The 25,625-nt window shown below is 49.3% G+C and overlaps 1 protein-coding gene across 1 annotated transcript in view; it reads right to left on the reverse strand.

The window, feature by feature from the left end:
* The window catches only part of NOC2L (NOC2 like nucleolar associated transcriptional repressor), a 29,833-nt gene that overhangs the window by 2,459 nt on the left and 1,749 nt on the right, over positions 1-25,625 (reverse strand). Inside the window, exons 4-18 of the mRNA XM_015882692.3 lie at positions 25,503-25,625; positions 24,772-24,892; positions 24,160-24,250; positions 23,665-23,743; positions 22,918-23,028; positions 22,254-22,367; positions 21,803-21,991; positions 20,472-20,611; positions 17,855-17,966; positions 12,673-12,786; positions 12,424-12,525; positions 8,452-8,595; positions 6,035-6,148; positions 3,396-3,531; positions 1,168-1,311 (exon numbers count right to left, since the gene is read on the reverse strand). Of these exons, the coding sequence (XP_015738178.2) occupies positions 1,168-1,311; positions 3,396-3,531; positions 6,035-6,148; positions 8,452-8,595; positions 12,424-12,525; positions 12,673-12,786; positions 17,855-17,966; positions 20,472-20,611; positions 21,803-21,991; positions 22,254-22,367; positions 22,918-23,028; positions 23,665-23,743; positions 24,160-24,250; positions 24,772-24,892; positions 25,503-25,625 (1,834 nt within the window). The remainder of the gene's footprint in view (positions 1-1,167; positions 1,312-3,395; positions 3,532-6,034; positions 6,149-8,451; positions 8,596-12,423; positions 12,526-12,672; positions 12,787-17,854; positions 17,967-20,471; positions 20,612-21,802; positions 21,992-22,253; positions 22,368-22,917; positions 23,029-23,664; positions 23,744-24,159; positions 24,251-24,771; positions 24,893-25,502) is intronic.

Consider the following 25,625-nt stretch of genomic DNA (forward strand, 5'->3'; position numbering starts at 1 on the left):
GAAAGAAGGGAGGACCAAGAGTTCCTGCTCCCCAGACACTAAGCTCATCCACACATGCCAGGAGCAGAGAGGGAAAATTCTCCCTCTCCATCCTTTACAGCGTTGTCAGAACATGCACCAAATACCCATCTATTCTGGGCACTGAGGGTGGGCTGTGCATGCCAAGCCACAACCATCTGCCATGCGGAATCAGTCAGGTTTTGCTCTCACTTGGACTCTTTCCCCCTTCCTGCCTCTCGTTGCTCCCCAAACTGGTTAAAAAAGGCAGCAGCACAGGAGCATCTGTGTCTGCTCCCCACAACCGTATATCACACCTAAAGGCATGTAATGGAGCAGAGCTTTGGTCCTATGACACCCAGGCTCAAAGTGATGGCAAAAAAGCCCAATCCAGCCAAGAGCAGAGCAGCAGAGCCCTGGCAGCCCCAACTCTCGTCTGCTCATCTTGCAGCAAGTTGGCAGGGGCAGGCAGGAGCTGAACGTGGTTACTGCGCTGCTGGGCACAGCTCTGAGCTGGCTGCGCCACCATGTACGAGGCAAGGATGGCACAGAGCTGCTGGCCCAGCACTACACCAACACTGCACACTGGGAGAAGCAAGCAGGACCAAGTGTGGAACAAAGCTGCTTCTTGCAGAGCCTGCATTGCTTACCTACAGTGTTAAAAAAGACCAGATGAATGCAGGGCTTGGCCAAGATCTCCTAGCTGTCCTATCCTGGGAGGAACAGCTGCTAAAGGTTACTCCTTTGCAGCCCCTTGTGCCCCCAGCACTGCTCAAAGGAAAGGTGAGGTACCCCCACCACACTCCCCTGCACGAGTAACCCACAGGGAGCCTTCAAGCAAAGCCTGCTGGGGTGGGCTCTACTTCAAGCATTTGTTTGAGCCTCACTGCATGAGGCCCCTGCACGGAGATGAAAGGGGCTGGTGGCTTGTTAGAGCAGGGGCTGCAGAGACCTTAACCCTTTAGCTCTCTACTCAGTGTGAGCACAGAACTGACAGGTCTCCCTGTCCATGCAGTGTGTATGAGAGAAGCCCTCCTGACACCCTGCAGCTCAAAACAGCAGCAGAGAAAGAAGAGAGAAGGGAGCTCCTTTGTAGGAAAGACCCCAGGATACAGAGGAAGCTCTGGCCATCAATAGTTGCTTCTCCCTTTGCCCAGGTGCACTACTCACCATCTGAGTCACTGCCTTCCTCTAAATCTTCCTCATCCTCTTCGACTTCATACTCTCCCTCTTCATCCTCATCATCCTCACCATAGTCCTCCTTGCTGCTGGCGTCAGAGCTGTCGTCTGATTCCTCCTTGCCTTTGGCTTTACCTGAAAGCATTTGTACTGTGTCAGTGGGAACACAAAGAGGAGCACAAGAGCAGGAAGCACACACCAAGGGGGCACACCACCAACACCCCAACATTCACCTCCCCATGCTGGAAGGGACCTCACTGCACTACTCTTGCTGGTGCATCCAAAACCACCATTTACCCACATCATTAGTCAGTCTCTCTGCTAAGAAACTGGTGCACATCCTTCTCATTTTGGCATCTCTTTTTTCGCCTTATCCTCCCTTCCCAGCAGCCGATCCGGCTGGGCTGGCCGCGGAGCCATCCATAAACTGGCTGCCAGCTCAGAGCTCACTGCCATCCGTCAGCTCTGCGGCCCCAGGGGCAGCCACAGCCACATCTAGCAGCAGGAGCCTCCCGGGCAGCCATGCAGAGAGCTGAGGAGATGGATGGCAGAGCCGCTGCCGGCGCCGAGCATATTGATGGGCACCTGAGAGCTCCGGCAGCGGTGTGTGCTCATCCATCAGGCAGGGCCGGCGGCAGTGCCGACAGCTCGGCTGGGAGCACACAGAGAGAGCAGCTGTGGGCAGGGAGTGGAGCTGGGCTGTTCCTGCACACCCCCGAGCATGGAGCATGCTTCCTTTTGCAGGTCCTGGTGCATTCTGCAGGCACAAGTTGAGCCCCAGGTAGGAGCACACCCAGCAGGCTCCAGCTTTGGGTGCTCCCCTACTCCTTAGGATCACATGCATCCTTCCCTGGACCCTCCATGCAGCAGTGATTATTCTGCTAGGAAACAAGAATAGAACTAACCTCTCATTCCACACACACCCCCAGCCCCCACCCGGCCTGGTATTAAATTGATGTAATATGATTACGTGAGGAATAAATGAAGAAAGCCGTTTGAGTTCATTAGCAGCACACCAGCACCTAACGCAGACGGCTGGGCTGGCTCATTGCACGCTGCCTCCTCGCTTTAATTGCTGCACCACCAGGCTGCCCACACCTCTTTCCCAGCCATTAATAATCTCCAGGAGCGGCTGCCTCTCCCCCCCAGAGAGCTGTCAGCTGGGAAATGAGAGGAATGCAGGAGCTCCCCCACCTCCTTGGTGACACACATTGATCAAATCCATGCTTTCCTCCCCACCGCAGGGCTCCTTCCACCCTTGCCTGCTTGTTGGCTCCTAAAACGTGCAAAGTCCTTTCTCTTCCCACCTTCTAGAGACCCAACCAAGAGATTCAGGCCTGCCAAGTGCTTTTTCTGCTCCTAAGGGCACCGTTCCTGCACCTCTGGGAGGGTCCATTCAGCTCCACCTGCGCAGAGCATAAAGCAAGAGCAAGGGCAATCTCCCTTCAGATCAACCAGATTAAGAAATGATTGGAAATCCAGTGCTCTCCTTGCTTGCCACTTATCCCCATGCAGCTTCCAGCCAGGTGCAACCAGAATAAGGCAGGAGTGCTATGCTGTGACCCTGAGCAGGCAAACCTGTATCAAAGTCCCCTTCTGAGGGTTAGGAACTTGGTCTGAGCTCACTGGCACAACTGTCCATTGCCTTCTTCATTCACTTAGAAAGCCCCTAAATGAATCAGCAGCGCTGGTGCTGAGACTGCAGAGAGCTCAAGCCACAGGGTAAGGCAGGGAGAGCTCTCAATAACTCCTCTGCAGAGATCTACAAGTCTCCAGGCCTCTGGAAATTGGCTCTTTCCAGTAAGAACTCCAAACACAGCAGCCTCCATCTCAGCAAGGTCACTTTTCTGACCACTTCTTCCTCCTGTATAGAAGTCTCCCTTCTATACAAACCATAAGGCATTGAAAGGACCTGTGATAGCCCAAACTTTCCCCAGTAATAAACAGAACAGTGAAGTTTCTCTCAAGCCTCGAGGTGAACTTTTTCAGCAGGTTCCACAATTTAGTGTGGCCCCCTCGTGGTCACAACCCGTGAGTGATATCGCTCCATTTCTGGAGCATTCAGAGTTCATTGGGGCCTCAGGAAAGCCTGAAACGTCATTCAGTGAGCAATAAAAGCATCAGAAGGGCACCTCCACCATCTGTGCATGAGACAGCACACACTTCTTGTCCCACATCACATACAAAGCTGGACAAGGAGCCCAGCCCTAGAGCTGTACCTTTAATGGACAATCCAACGTCCTCCTCATCAGAGTCAGTGTCCAGCTCAAACAGGTCCTTGAACTCCTTCTTATCTTCCTCCTTCCTTTCATCTTGTTTCCTACGTTTAATTTCTGGGAAGTTCAAGTCTTCAAGCTGGAAGAAACAACAAAAGCAACAGTGAGAACAACCTTAGTTTGTACTTTTAAACATAAAATGCACGACACATGAACTTGGCTCTGCCCTGTGAGAGCAGTTGGTCTGTCTGCTGCCAACAGGCAGAGCAGCAGATACATCTGTGAGCCCACTGCCAAGCTGAACAACACATGCAAAGCACCACTGCCCCACGGATCTCTATGCAATACATTACATTTGCTAAAGGGCAGCCCACTGCTGGCACCTTGGCTTTTCACCAGGACATCCCTGATAAGCTGGCTGTCCCAGAGCTCTGGAATGCAAGTCATGCAGGCTGTTCTGGCTTTGGGTCTGACTGCACCATGGCTCACCCTGTTGCTGGCCCTGATGGAGATCAGTGGGCCAAGCCTCTCTGCTGCAAGCACAGCCAATATCAATGCCATTAAGTACTTGCAATTGACACCACCTCACCGCTCTTTACACCTCTCCAGAGGGGGATTAGGGGGAGGATTTACTTGCCAGGGCTCAGGCCAGCAGGGCGAAGATAATCAGAATGCAAATTAAATCCCAAGTGCACTCTGAACATCAGCTGCCCGCTGCCTGTGCCTGGCTGCACACCTCCTGGGAAGCACTCATGCATTAGCACACATTAGCTTGCTTGGAAACATTCACCCTACGAGTAATAACTCATTTGCTCTCCCACCCATCAGCCTGGCCCTCAATGCACTCCTCTTTGCCCACAGCCCCCCACAGCTCTGCCAGGAGCTTCCCCAGTGGGACAGGCACAGTGCATGCACAAAGGAAGCCCTCTGGGAAGGAACAGGAGCTGTGCATTTGTTCCTGCAGCCAATTCCAGCAATTTCTCCCGACCTGTTTCATGGTTATGGTCCCCAGCTGAGCAATATTGATTCTGGGAGCTGAGTACTTACAAGCAATCATCTGCAGCACCAGGATGGGAAGTCAGATGCTGGGCAGAGAGGGGAGGAAAACACCAAGCTCCTGCCCTGATGACATCCCACAGCCAGCTGCCACTGCTCTGCTGCAGCAGTGAGACAAGAGACTGGCACTGCCCAGACAGGACAGAGCTGGGGTTGGAAGTGTCCCAGTCCCTGTGCAGGTTACAGCCAACAGAAGGGGAAATGCAGATCTGACAACTGCCCAAGTCCCTCTTGTGAGCCCTGTTTTTCCATCTGGTCACAGTTCTTTGCAACAGCACTAAGTAAGATGCAAAAATCACCCATAGTCTCACAGTGACCCCTCATGCATTCTGAGTATTTTCCTACTCAGATTTGGAAGCAGGGCTGCAACTGATCAGGTTAGGCACCTCAAAATAAAGGCTCCAGAAATCCCTACCAGCTGTGAGGTCACTCCAAAGGAAGGGAATGAGGACTTACACTGAGCCCCAGCTCACAGATACAGCCTGTGCTCAGCACCCAGCAGCAGTAATTAGGTAATTTGGGGGTCAGCCTCTTAATTCCCAGATAGAAGGTTACTATCTGCTGAGTCTCACGAAGCCGATTAGTCTGCATCCCATTAAAAACCATTGGGAAAAGCAAATGGGCAGACGGGGTCAGCACTGTTACACGAGGCAAGCTGCAGCTCCTGGCAGCTGAGAGCCAGGCTGATTTTATTCTGTTATTATTTTTTCCCCCCAATGGCTGCTAATGGGACATGGATTTTCCCAGCCCTAATGGGCCTCATGGTGTTCACTCTCCTGCTGGGGCTCACAATGCTGCATCATTAAGCTAGCAGTCCCCACCGAGAGAGACAACAGCCCCATTCACCAAGCAAAGATGTCAGGCAGCCACAGGCCCATCTGAAAGCTAACTCCAAAACCTCTCTCTCTCTGCAGTTGATCCGTTCAGCCCACTTTCTCCAGCAGGGAACAAGTCCCCGTCACTGCCCTTGAGACTTCCCCTGGTTTCTTAAGTCATCCTCCTGAGCCTTGCAATGCCAAAGCAACAGCCCTTCAGTCGCCCCAGGGAACCTCAGCCTCCTGCCCTTATCTCAGCACAGAGCACTGAGAGCTTCCAGGATCTCCCACGTCTTCTGCTGCACTCTGGGACCTGGCTCAAAGCCAGTCGTGCTCATGTCCCATCGATTATTTTAATTGTTCCCCACCATACGCTGGAGACACCAATTACATCTATTTCCTGCTCCCTGGCCAAGCAGCCTAGCTCAGCCACTTTCATTGCATTAGCATCGAGACAGCTTTCCTTCAGACTCCTAATGTAAGCAGAGCTCCCACCCCCACCTCCTGCATGCAGAGCAGTGAGGAGTGGATACAGAGCTTTCCCTTTGGCAGGAGATATAGGAAATGGCAGGATGGGCACAGCCAGCAGGTCCCACCTCACCACTGGTCACACAGCATGAGCCTGAACAGGGATGGAGACAAGTTCAACCCAACACTCCTGCACTTGGACAAGCAAACAGGGTACAGGACACAAGCACTGCTGCCAAGACATGGCTTTCTAACTGCCATATTTATAGGTGATGTGCAGTAAGGAAGGTGTTTTGTCCTTACTCTTTCTTTGCCGGTGATTTCCAGTTGTATCTCCTTCTCTCTTAGCTTCTTCCACTGAGCGTAGTACTTGGTCAGAGGTGTCCCCTCCTCTTTGATCTGCTTCTCCCATTGTTCCTGTGGGCAGAGAGGGTGATCATTCAGGGAGGGTTTTAAAGCAGCTCTGCAATACAACCTTGGCAAATGCAGGGAGTTAAGAGTTGAAGGGCCTCTCCCAAACCACACTCAGGGCAGGCAGCTGGCTAAGGCTGCAAGCAGGAATTAAACAGGTGAAAGGAAAAGGGGATGAGCAATAGGAGAGGTTTAATACAGGTCCATAAAGAGCATCCAGGCAGGGCTGGTACATTGCTGGCTCCAGCAGCTCTGCTACAGACGCCAGCAGGCAGACAGCACAGCTCCACACTGCACAGGGAGGGATTCCTGAGCAGTACAAAGTCACCCCACTTATAGATCAGGCTGCTATCAGGCTGCCAGCTGTAATCAGGCCATTTGTTGATGCTGCTCGGTATGGACAGCTTCTGAGAAAGGCTCTTCTTTGGGAAGCCAGCTGTCTGTTTGTTCTGTCTGAGACAGCTCTTTTGGTTTTAGTGTGTGCTGCATGCAGAGATTAAAAAAAAACAAGAAGAAAGAAGGCCACTGAAACAAAACTATCTTTCTAGTCTGCACACCTCAACAGGAGTCTGGAGAGTCGACGCCACCCGACCAACCTCAACCATTTGCAGTTCTCCTTCTGTGTCTGTTATTTTGCTCTAGCAATCCAGGCATCCTCTCTGAGCAGCACTTTGCACTGCTGCTATACCCTTTATACAGCAGAACAGCCTGTGTCCCACCAGGCTGAACAAACCACTGCCTGCTTTCCCTCACCAACCCCCTTTCCCAGAGGCTACTTGAAGCTGCCCCACTGGGACCAGCTGTGCTTGACCCACACCGCAATGCTCCTGGGCAAGCAGGTGCACCAGCATCAGCCAAGAGCCGTGCAGGCAGCAAGATGTTAAAATAATCCATTCTTAAAACAAGGGGCTGCAGCTAGAGCTGCTGGGAAAAGCAGACTGTGTGGTAGAGTGCTTGGAAACCCTTTTTCTTTCATTTAAGCCACGATCTTCCCCAGCCTATCATTCCATAGAGAGCCCTGGGGGCTGAAATCTACTACCTCTGCCGAGTGGGTGGGTGGTCACAGCACTGTCTGTCTGCTAAAAAACACAAAACAAAACCCAAACCACTCTCCTCCAGACGGGAAATAATTCCTCTGGCAAAGCAGCCCCAGCCAGAAATGCGTTTACAGAACCCAAGACTATTTCAGCTCTTCAAATCAGCTCCATCAGCCCCTTAATCCCAGAACAACACTGCTGTGTCCAGGCATTGATATGGCAGGATTTCAAAGGATAATTTTCCTGCAGTTACTGCCCCTGTGTGTCCGAAGATGAATTAAGTCTGCACTGCAACTTTGCTCCATGCCTACCTGTTAGCAGTGACATCCAATGATACCTCATGGCCAAAGAGCCATCACTCTGATCCCATCAACAACCTCCCGGACACAGATATTTTCACCTCTCTCCTGCTAGGCAAGGAAGAATCAGAGCCACCACTTGCTCATAGAGGCACACACACAGAGTTCACCTGCTACCAGGCTTGCGGAGGGCTCTAAGCTGAATAAATACGAAGGCAAAGCAAACAGAGCTTCACTAACAAGGCTTAATTTACAAAGGGCCCAAATTTCAGCTCAGCAGGTCCCCAGAGGACTAAGGAAAGCAGGTAGCACCCCTAGCAATGCCAGTTTAGATTCAGGAGGACAGCATCTCTCAGTCAGATGGCCAACAGTTCATTTCCTAAGATAAGAGGAGGTCTCCAGCATCACCACAGCCACTCTCCTCCATACCAGCACTAAGGCAGGATTGCTCTGAGGTTCAATTCATGGACCCCACACATCACCCAGGGCCAATGTAGCTCTTCTAGGCATCAAATGTGATCAGTATCTTAGCAGCAGGAGGGACTGCAGACAGAAGAATAGACTGCTGGCTCTCGAGGGCAGAAGAGAGACACAGAGAGGCAGAATCCCCCCTTCACCTTAGATACAAACTGCCACCTATGGACTGGGAGCAGATGATGTAAAACAAGAAACCCCCCATCAAAGGGTATGCCCCAGCAAAGCAAGGTTCTTCAACACTCGTGTGTGTTACAAACAACACAAGGCTGTGATTTATGGTCTGTATTTTCCATGAGTCTCTTGGTTGCAGAGCTCTGCCAGCTCCAGCATCAGAGCCCAGCCGAGCTCAGTTGTTTGTGTGCGTTTGCCCCACCCCATGCTCCCATTCCATCATCTGGTCCTTCCCTTTTTCCCCCCCCCTTGACCACCCCCTCAGCCCCAGCAGCCGGAGCCTGACTGTCTTTCCAGGAAGCCCAAATGGAAGCAGCAGACTCACCACAGACTCCCTGCTGGCCACACCGAAGGTAGTTTTCTGACGCCTGCTGGAGATGTAAGCAGAATTTTCCTGCAGTTTCTCCAGGAGCTGTCGGATGGGTTTGCAGTAGTTGGCAATCTTGCATTCCTTCAGGAAAGATTTGAGCTGGGGAGGAGGGAAAGGAGAGAGGAAGAATGAAAGCAATGTAATGGTTGCTAGAGCCCCTCGGCAAGGAAACAGCTCCCACCTCAGTGGCAGCATGGGGTGCTGCTTGATGCTGTTGTAGTGCAAATATCAACATCTTATGCTTAGGCAAACAATAAGGGGGACCATGGACCAAATGCATGGAGAGAAGAAGTAACAGTGGATGCAAGGTAGCACAGAGAAGCTAGAACTAAGACAGGAGAAGGAGTCTGTGTGTGTCCCAAAAGTAAAACAGCTTTTGGGAAGGAAACACCGAGGGCTGTGGCTTGAGACTGCAGGCTGGGATTGAAGGCAGAGATTGATACTGCAAATAGGGGAAATCTCTGCAGGCTGGGTCTTCAGCACAGCTCATTAGGAAGTGTGGGGCTGCTAGAGCTGCAGGTCATGCCAGACGGCCATCTGCAGGGTCATATGAGGCGAAGTCAGCTTGGGGTCTGAACTACTGACCCAGCTCTGACTGGTACTTCCTATTTTTCAAGGGCACAAACCCACAGAGCCACCACACAATACTTTACAAAATGACTCTGTGTGTGGACAACCCACATCGCTGAGCCTCAGATACTCCTTTCTTTTCAGACCCAAGGGCTTAGGTGGGATGGTTGGGACAAGAGCCAGTCTGCCAGGAAACCACAAACCCTAATGCTGCCAGCCAGACCATCCCACTTGCACAAAGTCAGCTCCTGCCCTCTCACTGTGCAGGAAACACGCTGCTGCTCTCACACAGTGAGACTATTTCACTGCAAACTGAGCCTGTTTTTGTGTTATTTTCTATCTCAGTCTCCAAGCAAACCCCTCTTCTCCCCACCAGTACAAACCACCATGCACAGCCCTGACACCTCCAAGTTGAATGGTGAGGCTGCAGTAAATTGCTGGCAGGAGGAGGGATGCGGGTCTCCATATTGATCCAAAGCTTGAATTCCAGCTCAGCATGCTGTCTGCTAGAAGTTTTTACCTGCCCAAAGACAGCTCCATGGAGGGCAGGAGCAAGCTAGAGCCACACATACACCAGGCATTTGATATAGAGAAGGGGACCCAATAGGGCCTCCATCTCACTGGGACCTGCAGATGCTATCAGGACTGAGATACAGGGTTTCTAAGTCAGCAAACACAGCGCTGCCTCCTCTGCTTATGGCTTCTGCCTCCAAAGAGACAGATGGGTAAAGGAGGGGTATGTATCCCCCCTGCTAAGCCTACATGCCAATGGGGTGGGTATGAAACATGCCCCTCCATCAGGGCACCGTGCTCTGCTGGGTGTAACCCTCTCCATCACCAAGCACAGAGCAAAGAGCCCATCCAGCAAGTACAAAGAAACCAGCAGCAAAACGCTTCTGCTGGTCAAGCCTGTCCTGTCCTCACCCTCCCTGTCTAAAACACTTATTTTTTTAGAGTTGCTGCATATTTATCTCCACCGAGAGATGCATTTGTCATTCCATTTATCTCACTTGATCCCCACAGCTGCAGCCCCAGATCCATTTCATCCGCTGCCACATACATTATCATTTTTCTTTCGCTTGCACAAGTGTCACCTGAAATCCTGCGAAATCTCAGGCTCTATCTGGGCAGGTTGCTGCTGTATACGTTCACTCTCACAGTTGTATGCTTCATTTCTCCTCTCCCCCTCCTATTCCCTGACCCCGGCAATCCCTCATAGCCCCGCTGCTATCTGCCATGGATATTAACGGGAGGTAATGAGATCTCAGCCCCGTGTGAAGAGGCAGGGAGAGACCAAGAGGGCAAAAGAAGATAGGGAAAAAAAAGGGACTCTCTAAATGCCTTTTTTGCCCTCTGCCAAGCACAGCAACCACTGCTTTCCAGAATAAAAGCAATTAGAACATATGTGTGTCTGTACGTGTCTATGCCGTTAACATCCAGCGCTGGTTCCTCGTTGTGATTAGTGGGATTGATTCCGTTCAAGTGCCAGCCTTAAACACCGATGCTGTAGACCAGCAGAGACCACAGTAAAACCTCAGCTCCTCTTACAGCAAACAACACAGGGGGCTATAAGTGATCTGAAGCAGCTGCAACTGTGTGTGCCAGGGAACCCAAAACCACCCTGATCCCCCCACTCAGAGCAGAGAGCGAGCATGAGGCTGGTAGGGTCACCAGAACCTCCTGCCCTTCTCCAACTCCTGCCCAGCCCACAGAGGACCCTACGGAAGGGAGTCAGCCTATGGAAGCAATGACTGCCCAGGGGTCAGCCCAGCTGGCTGGCTAGAAAACAGCAGCCTTTGAGCTGCCTCCCTCCCCGCTGCCTTTGCTCCCCTTTGATCTGCTCGCTGCTTCCTGCCTCGCAGGCATCCCGAGTTCAGGCTGAAGGCAACTCAGCCCTGCTTCTCCCAGAGCTGCTGCAGCCTCGGCCAGCTGGAAGCCAGCCCCTGCAGCACAGCACTGAGCAGCGTGAGCTCACTGCAAGGGGAAGGATGGGGACAGATGGATTTTTATAGTTAACTGGAGCCATTCCAAGGGAAAAGCCTTCCCCCCCCCCCACACACACACGCTTTCCCGAAGGCTCTCTGAGATTTTGGGAAGCTAACCTCAGCACCCTGGCCCAGCAGACGCCACGAGGCTGTGGTTAGAGACAGCCAAATAGGAATCCAATAGCATTAATTCTCTGCAGAAACACAGCCCAGTCTCAGGATGCTTTTGGAAGCCACGGGGCTCTCAGTGCCAGAGGGCTGTCAGTCGCTCTTCATTCCGGCTCCGACAGCCCTGCTGCCCCCAACAGCTGCTGGCTGTGAGGAGAGGGCTTTGTTCACTGCTGATAAGCAAGCACAGGAGCTGCTCCTTGAGCCTGGAGAGCGCCTGTCAGCTCCTATTAACCGCAGCAGCAGGCTGCCAGCCAGGCAGTGCCCGTGCCAGGCAGCGGGGCCCAGCCAAAGGCATGTGCCTGGCAGCTGCCAGCCTGCTGCACAGAGCACAAACAAGGCGATCTGTAGCACAGGGACCCAGATGAGATGCTGCTTCCACGTCAGCCGGAGGCACCGCAGTGACAACGTGTGCAGACACACTGGCTCGTGGCATGGAGCAGAGAGGTGTGTGTCCCCATAGAGCCCTCTGCCAAGCCTGCATGACACCTGCCACTCAGGAGTTAAAAATAGAGAGGAACGCAAGGAAGGGAGGGAGCAAGTTCCAACATTTGCACTGAGCAATCTTGCTGCTCAAAGCAGAGGTCGCAGCTCATTCTGAAAGCCACACAGCTAGCAAGGTGTTAGGGGAGGATTATGCACAATACACCCAGACACACAACCCTATGAGGCAGTTTTATTGCACACCATGAATTATGTAAATGTAAGTGGTGAGGAAGAGCAGCCACTGCAGTGCTGTTATATGCACAGAGGAAGAGGGACAGATGCAAGAACTGTGGAGCTTTGCAAAGCAGAGTTTGGGATTTGGGGATTGCTGTCTTGTAGAGAGCACATGATGGAGGTGATAAGGCAAGCTCAGAGAAAACAGGTACTATGGTGATGTAATGCAGCAATTTGGGCAATTCTAAACCAATTTAGAACTGTGTTCACTAGTCAGAAGTGTATCACTACAGGAATCATGTAGCATCTCTCATCCCTCTTTGTATTCCAGAAGAGTGGCTCATTCTAAAGCCCTTTTCACCCATCTTCAGCCTTGTTTTAGATGTGATGCCTCAGTTCCCCCCGCCCCAGTTCCCCATAACTATGATTAGGAAGAGGTGAGCAGCTCTCCCCTCACACTGTTGGAGTTTGCAGTTGGGTTAAAAGACCTTATCCCCACTCTGTTCACATTCCTGGTGTGACCAAGAGATGCCTCACACCTTACCTGAATGACAGTAGGGAGGACCAGCTCTGGGAATCCAATGCTGTGGGCTTGGCTGTGAAGATACTCAAGAATCAGGTCATAGAGCTGGTCAATGAGTCCATCCTGGGTAGGGAATGCAGAAATAAACATCAGATAGAAACCAGTCTGGGAAATGAGTCTCTAACCTATGGGATGTGATGGCAAAACACACTGCCAGGGCAATTGGCAGTTCTGAGGGTGGGCACTGTGGGCAGCTGGGGTTCCACTTACTCGGAAGGCCTTCTCCTGCAGGTTGGCATTTGAAAGCTTCAAGATGACTGCAAAGTTGATGGGCTTAGCACTCATGCGCCCCGGCCTCTTGTTGAAATCCACTTGTTGGAAAATCTACAACAGAAGAAAGGGAGTTTAAAGACGATGGCATCTCAAAACATTCACCATGATCCTGCTGAGATTGTGCAGTCAACAGCAGAGCTGAGAAGACAAATAGAAAGGAGCAAAAGGTTCAAATGTGCCCTTCCCCAGCCTGGCAAGGGCAGAGCTCAGGAGAAAGATGATAAGAACTACAAAAGCCACTTAGACTCAGGCATGTTCTCAAGGATCCTCATGAGGGGATTAGGAGGGGCAACCAAGGGAGGTTCATTAGGTGACAACCTATGAGGGAGGCTGACATAGTACATGTCCTGCCCATCTGTGTTTTTAAACACCTATGGGCAACCTCACATCCCTGCCTCCAAGGCTCTAGAATCCTCTCAAGTCTTAAATCTCATTCTGGGAAAGGAAATAATTTCTGTTCTCTCAATGCAGCAATAAGGCATCCATCATCAGACCCCAACCAGCCAAGAATGAGGCAACACAGCACGCTGATTGCTGGAGGGCAAGGTGGGGGGGAAAGGGAGCTTGGTTAGGTCACACAGATGCCCCCAGGCCTGAAAAAGCATGGAGGCAATGATTGATTTTATTTGTCAATCCAGGTTATTTGGAAAGGAGGGACAAGCTTGGTGGCTTGTGAAAACAAAGAGCCCTAGCCTAGAGAATCGATGCTATAAACCTCGTTATGCACAGTTATTTCTTTGGCCAAAACAATAGTATTGATCCCTGAGGTCAGATGCATTAAAGCAAAAGGGACCAAGTCTGTGAGCAGCCTCCAAGCCACAAGGCAAGCAGGGAAATGCAACCAGAGGTACCAGGGAGCCTCTCATGATATGTGGGAAGGGGGAAAAAAATCATGCTTCCCAGCTTAAGACTGAGCAGAACTCAGCTAATGGCCAGACTGGAAGGATAACTGATGTCTAGGGATCCTGTGGCATGGTAGGAAGGGGATAAGGGTGGATGAGAGGACAAGAAACTGGCAGAAACCAATGATCCAACCCATGTGACGAGCATCAGCAGACAAGTGAAAGGGACAGAGCAACACAGGTAGGAAAGAGAAGGATTTAAGGCAACCTTGAGATCAGTTTCTAAAGAGGTAATGTGTGCAGTGTGCTCAGAAATATAGAGCCTGTGCTGACAGAAAACCAGAAAACCAAGGCTGCACCCACAGCACATCCACTTCATTACCCCATCCTCCTTTCTTTTTCCCAGGCTGTAGCAGAAGCCCCCTGGCAGTGCTTTGATCAGCCCCAGGCAGGCTGCCCCAGGCCAGCACACAGCAGGGATGCTGAGCACTGCAGGACCTGCCTGCAGCTCCCTTCCAGCTGCTCCACCACCCTCCCACCATACCCAAAGGCACCCAGCTAAGCTGCTCCAGTTCAAACCAGCAGCCCAACTTTATTTTTTGTGGATGCACATATTGCATCTCATCCTGTCACTAGGTACCAATGAGAAAAGCCTTCACTTCAGTCACACACAGGTTGAGATGAGAAGGGTCTCCTGCAGGTCATCTGCTCCTAATCTCTACTCAAACAGGGCCTCCAAGAATCAGCTCCAAGCAGCTTTCTGAGTATCTTTCTGAGTATCTCCAAATATAGAGACTGCTTTCAATACCCCTCACTCACTTATGTGGTCCATGATTCATCACCTTGTTTGGGAGGAAGTTATGAGAGATGATATCCAATACCTTGATTCGATAAAGGGAATATAAACCACCCTTGCTTTCCCCACATGCACCAAGCCAACTGTCTCATTATTTGAGCCCAGTGGACTGGGCAGGTATCATCTCACTTAACAACTTCTGATGCATTTGGAGTTGTGATCCACAACTTAGAAGCTGCAGTATAGAGGGAGAGGAACAATGTGAGTGAGGAATAAGAATGCATATGCAGTGAGTGCAGCAGGTCAGTCTGATGTGTCCAAAGTTCTCATTTCTCCTCATGTAAAGGATGCAAAGAGCCCAGACCATGTACAAAACCAGAGCTCAAGTGTTTAACATTGTCCAGCTAAGCTCCATCCACCACCCACATGTTGGACTTCAAGTCCCCCCTGGGACCTTCTCCAAAGCAAGCTGCACATCCAAAACAGAACTCAAGCCATTTAAGTGTCAAAGTGAAAAACTCTTGCCTTCCTAAGCTTCTCAGGGTTAACCTCTATCCCAATCCCTCCACAAGGAAGCTAATTTTAAATTGGCATGCCAAGCCTGCCTGGGGGGAGATTTCCACCTTGTTTATCCACACCTGCCTACCAGCAGATGAGCCACCAGTTCTCCTGCTGCAGAAACTAACTCCTGTCACAAAATAATTGAAGTGCTGAACAAAAAGATATTAAAAGCCTGGGATCTCACAGGCCATTCGAGGGGAGGAACAACACAAAAATAAAAGCCTGCCTGCTTTACACTCTCTTGAGCCAATCTCCTCTTGCCTAAGAGGCAATTTGAGCAATTTCTTTCACTCCATCCTGAAAAGCAGAAGCAAAGAGGACACAGCACTGGATGTCCGTGCTGGGGAGCATCAGCCCTTGTCACGATGTGTCAAGCAGACAGCTCTTATTTCTATTGGCAGGGGCTTGGGGAATTCCTGTGCCTATGGGAATTGCACAAGCATTCCATCTGCTGTCTCCTGAAATCACGGCAGTGACAGGGCTGAGACAAGAGGCAGCAAGGGCTGCTTTTCCTTGATGGTGAGGGGGAAGGGAAACTGTTACATGGTCCCTCCTTACAGAGAGCTTTTCAGAATCTACTCTAAGGCTACACAAAAAAAACAACAAGTGGCTCCAGATGCAGACAAACAGGGCCACAAACTCCAGAGCCATTCCCTGACCACATTTGGATTCAGCTGCAGCAACAGTCCAGGCTGTATGCTGCCTTTCACATGAAATGGAGCATGGGAAGGCTTCGATCTGCTCCCTGACCCCAGCCGTGCCCCTCAAGCCTGTTCCTGCTTAAAATACCAACACTGATTAGATTCCTATGTCTCATGATGAGATCACGATGTCTCCACGATTCCATGTCTCAAACTGGAGTGCAAGAAGAAAATGCACAGGCACTGGCAGCAGGGCCAGGTACCCTGGGAGGAGTATGAGGATGCTGCTGGGCTGCATAGAGATGGGGTCAGGAAGACCAAGGCTTCACTGAAATTAAACTTGGCAAGGGGTGCAAAGGAGAGCAAGAAAGGCTTTTATTGGTACAACAGCTGGAAAAGGAAAGCCTGGGAGGGCATACTCCCCCTTAGTGAGCAATACAGGCAGCTGGGAACAACAGACAAGGAGAAGACTAAAGTATTCAATAACTTCCCACCTCCCCCTGGTATTCACTAGTGACTGCTTTACACACAGCTCTGGAGCAGGTTTGGAAGATGGGAACCAGGTAAGCAACACTGTAAGTTAACAATCAGGTTCAATAAAATCAAGTTGGACGCAGGGAAGAAGTTTCTTCTACAAAGAGGGTAACTTTATGAGCTAGTATGAAAAGGCTCATTGTAAAGCATTAAGTTAGGCATAAGAACATGGTTTCTCCTCTCAGCAGTGCCACACACCTTGAAGTTCAGGCACTTCAATTCTCCTCTATGTGCTGGTGCTCCTGTTATCTCAACTGCACAGGTGCAGTACACCTAGAGCAGGATTTGTGGAGAGCATTCAGAGACCTTTATGAGAGGAGTTGGGAAGAAACAGAAGGGCAAAGGAAACAGCTCCTGGAAATTCCTCGGGGTGTTTGAGGGATCCCCTTGCAGGAGATGGGCAGGAAGCAGGGAAAGGCTGGCAGCTGCTGGGAGGTTTGAGGTTAACACTCCAAGTTGGAAGTCAAAGGAATGTGAAAGTATGCGAGCAACACACCCAACGTTCATGCAGACATTTCCCCCCTGTTCCTGTGTCACCAAGGCCTGGACAAGCTGGGCCAAGCAATGCCTCACACAGCAGGGTAGGATGTGGTCAGGGGCTCGTGGAAGCAGGGAGGAAGCTCAGCACTCAGTGTGGTAACATCTGGCTGGAGCCTGACACAGATTACAGCCGAGGTGTTGGGGCCAGAACACAACGAGGGGGAAGCAACCTCAAGGGGAAAATGGTATCTCAGAGCTCTAGAGAAAATAAGCAGCAGAGGGAATCATCCTCCCCCCAGGCTCCACCACCACAGAGCAGAGATGCCTCTATCACTAAATCTGGTTGGCAGAATTTCAAATGTGTGTGAACAAGAGGAAGGAAGCAGGCGAATGGCAAAGCCACACAAGGCCAGGGCCAGGGCAGAGTGGAGAGGGATAGGAGGAGATTTATAAACACCACCGGCTCCCGCAGGCTCAGAGGATGTGGTTTGTGAAGGACGTTTACAACAACACAAAACCACAAGAGACTTTGCTTCAACAGAACTTGATTAGGAATGAGCCTGGCTGACTCAGGTCATTTATTATAGAAGCTTCCCTCACTCCTGTCGAATGCCCTTGCCTTATTCTGACCTGCTGGTGCTCTGTGTTCCTCACCTTGCCCTGTTCCCTCACACAAAGGCCCTTCTTCTAAGAAACATGGCTGCACTACTTCTGTGCCCTCACAGCAGCACAGCAAGACCTACATGGGGCGATGTCAGCAGTCCGATACGTGGGGAAGCTGGACAGCCTCAGCATTATCCTAAGAGAAACAGAGACCCAATATTTCAACTGAACATAATGTGTTTTGCCAGGCTGCCTTTATGGGATACTTCTCCTAAATAAATTCTTCATTCTTAGAAAGACTTTTTTCCTTTTTCCTTTGTAAGTTGGTAATGAGAAACTCTTATGTATCATCAGGATCAACTAACAGCACAGCTCAGGGTGTTACTGCAGCTGAGCTTCTGAATCTCCTCTTTGGAACACCCTTTGCTTAACCACCCAGGAATGCATTTTGCACCCAGCTGATCTCAGATACTCTCCCCCTCACAGGAGAACGTAAGTTTAATCCTATTTGCTAACCATACAATACGTTCAGACAGTGTTTGCCAGGGAATTTAGGATGAAAGCAGATCAGGTAACTGTGGGAGCTGTTGGTGGGTATGGTAAATGAAAACTCATTAGGAAACAGGCACAAGCCTCAGCTGGATCAGCAGGAACCAACTAACCTCCAGGATGAATGGCAAGACTGGGATGAAGGTCCTGGTGTTCTCTGACAGCAGTGTGAGGGCACGGATGCAGTGCATGCGCAGGGGGTAGAAACGAGCTGTGGGCACCAGCCTGGAGAGCAGAAAGATGAAAGGATATCAGGTCATGTTAAAACTAGAGCTGCATCTACAGCCTTCAGCATTTTCTACACTAGAAAAGGAGGACAGCTTTAGTATCACACAGCAAACCAAGCTGCAGAAGCCATCCCACAATGGGAAATATAATGCACACATGCTGAAGCTGTAACACCAACAAGTTTCTGCGATGCAACCATCAGGTTGCCAGGTTCTGATGGGGAAGGAGCTGCCCCATGCCATGTAAACCAATAGAGGACAATGCAGTGCCCATCAGTCACAAACCTACCACTCTAGAAACCTCTCACTATGCACTAGCTCAGCCTGGAAGTCATGGATACCCTAACATTAACAAGTTAACAAGCCTTAGATCTGATAGATAGGTACATCATCCCCCTCCACCCAAAGTGAGCTTGCTGAGCAACCCAGGAGCAGGGAAAAAAAACACCATTTAACTAGGTACCATAAATCACCTCCATCCTCCCCCCCCCCCTCCAACCCCACGGAATAGTGAAATAATTATCATTGGATCCATTATAGAAATAAATCTACTTGCACCCCTGATCTGGCACCAGTGGAGATGACGAAAGCCATTCTCAGGAATTAATTGATCAAGGGATAAACCTGCTAAATGTATAGATTTACTGTAAACCAAGACTATTAATTTTAGAGTGCTCTGCGATGCACCGATCTGCTCAACTTCCTGCTGGCTGGATGCACAGGGAATACAAAGCACAGCTGGGCCTTGGATCTGCAAAGAAGATCTGACCAGGGGTCACCCCAGGGGTTCCTGCCTTCTCCTCTGAACACACCAGGAGGATGGAGATCAAAACTTCAGTGCACCGCAGATATTCATTTAGCTGTAAGCCAGCACCATGTTTATAGCTTGGCTTTCTACCTTGTCTGCTAGGGGTAGGAACAAGGTAGGGGAAAAAAAAACACCTTTCCAAGAAGAGGGGGGAAAGAAACAGGAGCATGGTCCCTGCCTAGAGCAGAAAGCCTGTGAGGAGTGGGTGCTTTCCTCACATAATCCCCTGGGGCAACACAAGGAGGCAATGCAGTCCTGCAGACAGACAGACATCCCCACTTGCTGCTTTTCAGTGGAGCCAGGCGCCACCTCCCGGCCTAAAGGCACTTAGAGAAGGAGCCTCTTCACCTCTAAGTGCCTCCCATCACCCTTCTGGTGCTCCCAGCAGGGCTACACCAGCAGCACAACTGAAAGGTTGTGCAGGAAAGGCTGCATGCCCAGCTTCCCTCCCTCCCACCCCATCGCACAGCTGAGCAGCAGGGTGACAGAGAGGGGCAGCACATAATGTCTCTGCAAAGCAGCCTGCTCACTGTGATACCATGCAGCCCCATTCCCCTGTCTCTATCTGAGCCTTCCAGACATGCCTGAAATTAAGCAAGAATTAAGAAGTGACAGTCTGCACCTAAGAAGTCCTGGACGTAGATTCAAGCAGGAGCCCACACTGCCATACCATTCCCATCCATGCTTATGTATCTGTATATCCCATACACGCTAACATATCTACTCTACAAATCCCAGACACCGGCTTTGTTATCCTGGGATCCATTTCTATTTTCCCCACTCTAAAATTCATCCAAACCTTTGAAGCCATGTCAGATGGTAACTGTATTCCATGCCAACCAGCCCTGCACATCAGACAGGAGCATTATTTATTGCTACTCTTGCTGAGACTCACCCCATTCACCTTTCCTTGGCCCCAGCTAGCTGATTTATCCACCTAGACAGGCAAAAAACTGCCTTGAATTGTCTGCAGGACAGCTAAAGCTCTGCAACAGCAGTGGGAAGCAGCCTGTGTGCATGGGGGATGGGGGGGAGGATGTATGCATGCCCTAACGATCGTTTAAATCTGCTTATCTTCATCACCACTTGGGAGTTTTTCGAGAGCAGGCGGGTGGTGCTTTAAAGCTGAGAATCTGGTTATAGAGCTAACAGGATTTCAGAGATCACCAGAGATTCAGAAATTCCCTCAACGTCCATTAACAGCAGTTTCTATATAAGCACACAAACCACAAGGAAAAAAAAAAAACCTCTCAGCAGAGACATACTAGAAACAGTGCCCCTAATACTTCAAACATCAACAACTGCACACAGAAAGCCAATTCTTCACAGAGCTGGAGACGAAGACTTGATTCCATGTTTAGCACTCATTGCTGTTAGGTTCTGTTGCAAGACAGTTAAGTAAATCTTCCCCCTATACAACCGGGAGTTGTACCCATTCCTTTGTGCACACTATCTGGTTTTACATAAGCCTGAGCCCACTATATTAGCAAGGGGAAACAGAGGTGCTGAATTCCTCTTCAACAGTCTTTTAATTCCACTGTGGCATATGCTCACAATGCCTCCATCAAAAGCAGCTCAGAGTTCCTTACAATGCAATGTTAAATCCAAATCACACAGCAGTAACACCCCTTAGTCAGAGCTCTGCTGTATCAGATGAGAGCAGCACTGCCAGTAGAGAGAGAAAAAACGACTTACTTGATACAGCCTATGATGACTTGTGTCAGAGGATAGATCAATGGCTCCATGACCTCGCTGGGGTAAATCGTGCTGAGAACTCGACACCAGAAATACAGGCAATGCACGTATTGCCAGTTATAGACGGACTGGAAGTTCTCCTGCAGAAAAGGGATGGACACCAAGACTTGAAAATGGGGCAGAAGAGAGATCACTTTGGTTTCTCAGCAAGACTCTTTACTCAGCATTCACCAAAAGGATCCACTCAAAGAGACATAACACTCCAGCTGTGGTTCATGCTTCACCCAGCAGATTCAGTGCTGTGTCTATCACACAACCAGCAGCACAAATCCAAAGGACATTTGGGCAAGTCCCTATCCACGTCTGCAATGTGCTTCAGCATCTTCTCTAGTGTCAAACTAAACACAAGTCCCTTAAGGACACCCTTAACAAGGAGTTGTGTGCCCACACACTCCTCACAATCCAAAGCATTACACCGAAGTTCCTTAAGAGATTATGCTTTTGAAGGAGCCTCAGCTCCAACTCATCTTTCACACACACACTTCCAAAGCCCAGGTCACTCTTTCCCATGATGGAAACAAGGTGTGCAAGAACTGGAAGGAGAGAAGAAGTATTTAATGTCAACTACCAGCCCAAACCTTGTGATGGGGACTTGGACTGCAGCTGGAAATCACAGAGAATCCCCAGCTCACTACAATGTACCAAGGCCTCTTCTCAGCTTTTCTTGTACAGCACAACCTGCTCCTGTAATCATCTTCCATAACCACCCACTACTCAATTTAAATTAATTGGCTTACTGCTGAGATTTGGACATTTTGGCTGTGCTGATGTCACCTAAAGTTCCCACAACCCATCCCAGCTGTGAAAACAAGTAGATTTAAGTCTTGTCTGGGCCACGACTGAGTGTGTAAGAAGCCAACTCAATCCAATTAGGGAATATATATATCCCAGACTTCATTTATCCTCATGTCTGAACAGCCAGGAGATTTAACTGGTTACCAATCCTGCAATGTTTGGGAGCAGCTCAGCCATTAATCTATAGGGATCTGTTTTGCTAAACAAGAATAAAGCCAGGATTAGCAATCTGACTCAGATTTGCTAGGTCAGACTGGAGGTGGCCCAAATCAGGGCTGTTCCCAAGAGGTCTGAGCTGCTTTGTTAAACGATGCCCCATAAACAGTACAGATTGGCAATACCAGCTGCTGATAAGTGGGGCAGATGCACCTGTGGGCACTACAGTGACACCAAAAGCCTCAAGTGGCTACAATAGTTTTCCTCTCTCCACATATTCCCCACAGGGGGGTACTCCTTCCACACTGGTAGGCACCCACCTTCTTCTTTATGGTCATTGCACTGCGCAGGTGAATGGCAAGCTGGCGGATATAGATGAAGGCATGTTGGTAGGAGGTGTGTGTGTCCAGGGCATACATCTCTGTCAGCGTTCGCTGCATGAAATTGATCATGGGCAGCACATTGGGGGAGGTAAACCTTGAATTCTTCACAAACGCAATGTACATTTGCTGTTGGGGAAAAGAGAATGAGATATAACCACATTGAAGTCAGAACAAAACCTTCCCCACCTTGGTGTTTCCTATAAGAAACAGCCACTTATAAAGAATAAGCAAAGGTAGTTTTAGCCTGCTATTTCCTCAACAGAGCCAGGAAGAGGATCTTTCCATCTCTACATTGTTCAGCACAGAGCTCACACAACAAAGCTTCTGCCTTAAGGTTTTTGCATATAACTTCAGGAAAGCTGTAGAGTAAAAGAAATGCCAGGCTTACCTTGAGCAAGGGACTTAGGTACACATCTTTCCTGTGGCGACAGATCTTGTTCAGCACAAGGAATGATAGTACTCTTACTGTTTCTTCACCTGTGCTCCACAAATGGATTGCTTGCTGGAATGGAAAAGATACAGATAAGCAAAAGGACAAAGAACCCCTCCTGCTAACAGAAAGGCCTGAGGCCCACCCTCCACATCAAACAAAGCAAGGGAACCATACATCTTTACCAGAGCATTCCCAGCCTCATCTAAATGACATATTGCAGTTTTTCATGCCAACACATCACCCTGTTGCCCTCTTTCTGCTCTTCCACACCTCCTCTGTTGCTCTTCAGCACTTAGCAGTTGTGACTAAGTTTCTGCAAAAATATTCCACCCCCAGCTCTTCAGAGTGTAATACCATCACAGACTAAACACAGCCTCAGCACCCAGGCAGCAAGTACTCCATCTGCAGCAAGGAAACAGACAGCTTCCCCAGAACACCCCCGCCATTTTGTATGGGGACTAGCAGTAGTAACACACAGCACCGTGCCCACTCATCTCACCATGAAAGACTTTCACAGCACCCAGGAAGACCAGAAGAGAAGCAAAAAGTTCTTCCTGGGACTGGAAGAGAGAATCCAGTCTTGACCAGACTGCCATGAAACCACAACATGCCACCTTACCTTGAGAAGCATCCGGCACTGCTTTGGAAAGGATAGATAATAAGGCACTATGGAATTGACATGCTGGAGGACTGCTGCTCCAACAGAGGCTTCTGTTAAACAAGACAGGAGCTACAGGGAAAAATAAAGAAAGCTTAGTTAGCTTGTAGTATTCCTTTAACTATTAAGGATCTCATTTTGTTGTTCCCGAGTAACTGTGTTACCAGAGGACTGGAATAAAAGCCTCTTCTAGAAGGAAGCCCAAAAAACCAAGCTATATCAGGAACAGAACAAGTTCATGCCAGGTTAAATCACTGCCCTGAATGCACATCGTCTTGGCAAAAGAGGAGCTCAGGGCACTGACATCCCTCACATAGACATACTGTAACAACAGCTGAGGGTATCTATAGTTTAAGACACCTTATAGACAACATTAATGTCATTGTCACCTCACTACAAATGGCCAAATCTTCCTCATCCTCCTCACACTGCAAGGACTCTGCATGGAATGAGCCTCTTGCAAGTTCTACTGTTTGTAAGAAGCACCATAACTCAAGGAAAAGGTTTGGCTGATCAAAATGATGTTCCTGCTAGGTCATCATGTCACCACTACCTCACAGCACACCTGCCTCGTTAATTAAGTCTTTGCTTGGCTCTCCTTTTAGTGATGGTGAGCAAAAGCTCACCCACCTCATTCCAAAACACCCAGATCAGAAGCCCACAGATACACATCCCACTGCTGGCAACACAAACACGAGGTTTCCTCACCTGGATGGTACAAGACAGGTACATTCTTACATCCAGTCGCAATTTACTCCAAAGTGGACTGCTGGAAGGAAGGGCCATTCTGGAAGCAAACAAGAATTGGGCTTAGATTTAAAAAGCAGTAACAAATCATGAAGAACAGTGGATTCATTTCTTCAGTACTGCCAGTCAGTAAGAACATCTGCTTGAAGTACTTGGCCTTGCTGTGTGTAGAAGGCTTGGCCCCCCCTCTTTCTCTGAAATCTGACTCACAATGCCTTGATCACAAGCACACACAGTTCCAGATGCCCTTCTGTTAAACCCACACGCACCGTGCAAGCAGCTGAAATCTAACATTAAAGTGGATGCACTTTCACAGGGGAAAAAATGAAACTTGGGTAGGCAGCTCTGAGACAACTTCATAACTATTTGGAAAGAGCTGCTATCTTTTCCCAGTCTCACTGCCAGAATGTAGATCTGAAATAATCCCAGACAGCTCTCACATCTCCCCAGACTTACTTTTGTTTGTTCTTAGGGGCTTTCACAAGCAGCAGCTTTTGCAGACAGCTGAAGAGGTCCCGGACGCAGAAGGATACAAGGGCATTGAACACTGGTTAGAAAAAGTTAGAACATTTACAAATGATCGTTTTCCATATATATTCAGAGTTCCCCAGCTAAACTAAGAAGAGCTCCTTGAAGAGCTCAGGTCAGTAACTCCTACAGAACTAGAGTTTCCACAAGCTTCCAGCCTGACCCATGACTTCTGGTCAGAAATATACCACTCTCCCCCCAGATACAACCTGGAGCTCACATAAAAGGGAGCTAAGGCATGGAGACAAGTTCTATTTCCTCTATGCTACAGCACGATAATGCTGTAGAGGAGATCTAGACCTGCACTATTGTGAGAGGTCTTCATTAGGGATATATGAGCTTGACAGAAAAACTGAGCTCCAAACTATGTTAAGGTTATACAATGTCATAGAGTGAGAAAGCAAAACAGTCTTGTAAGATCAGACCTAGAGACGATAGCAAGGAAGAAAGGGTAAGTTCGACCTCTCAGTACTTATCTCACCCTCTCCCAGCAGAGAAGCCTTCCCTCCCTTTTCACACAAAGTGTGGCAATCAACTCACCTGCAGCATCAAGGACTTGAAACTTGCTGGGATCAGCCCCACCACCGTCTCCTTTGGTAGTTGCGACAGCTGCTTTGAATGCTTGAGTGATTTCATGGAAAAGTCTTGGTGTCAGCCCTCTCTGAGGAAAGAATAAGAAACAAACAGTAAACTTCTGAAGCACTTTACAGGGATAGGAGTGATGGAATTTATTTTAACTGTAAAAAATAAAACATTCAATGTAAGAAAAAGCAACAAGACAGCTGCAAGTGCTAACGGCTTTCACCTGCTTTAAAATAAGTTTAAGGCTTTTAATTGGTTGGGGGCAGAAGGATGGAGAAGCAGAAACAGCTGCAAGCAATCATCCAATTTAACCTTCCCTCCCACTCTCAGGTGCAGCAAGATATTTCAGAGTACACTGCTCAAAATGGGACTTGAAATAAGTTCTTGGAAGTGTTCAAGTCACAATGCACAGCAATACAGTGAACAAGAATTAATCCTTCTGCCTTCTTCTGAAGCACTCCAGTTTCTCTTTCTCTTCAGAGCAAGAGTAATATTGCAGCCCAAGTAAAAGCTGCAAAGATAAGTCATGCTGAACTAACACGAGCTCTATGGGCAGAACCAGCACACCATCCCCTCTGTACTTCTATGGAAGATGCACTAATTAAAAGACAGCCTTTAGAGGTGGCATCATGTGGTCAAACATGTAAAACAACATGCTCTGGTGCTTTGTATTCTCACTCCCTGCTCACCGCTGCCGCTTTCTTCCATTCCTCAACCATCTTCAAGTTCACAGGGATGGATTCAGCTTTCTTCTGTTTGACTTTCTCACGTTCTTCATCATCATCATCTTCTTCACCTTCATCACTTGCTTC

Source organism: Coturnix japonica, chromosome 9 (genome assembly GCF_054131305.1).
Source record: "Coturnix japonica strain WE chromosome 9, WE-NBRP24, whole genome shotgun sequence".
In the NCBI taxonomy this organism is placed as follows: domain Eukaryota; kingdom Metazoa; phylum Chordata; class Aves; order Galliformes; family Phasianidae; genus Coturnix; species Coturnix japonica.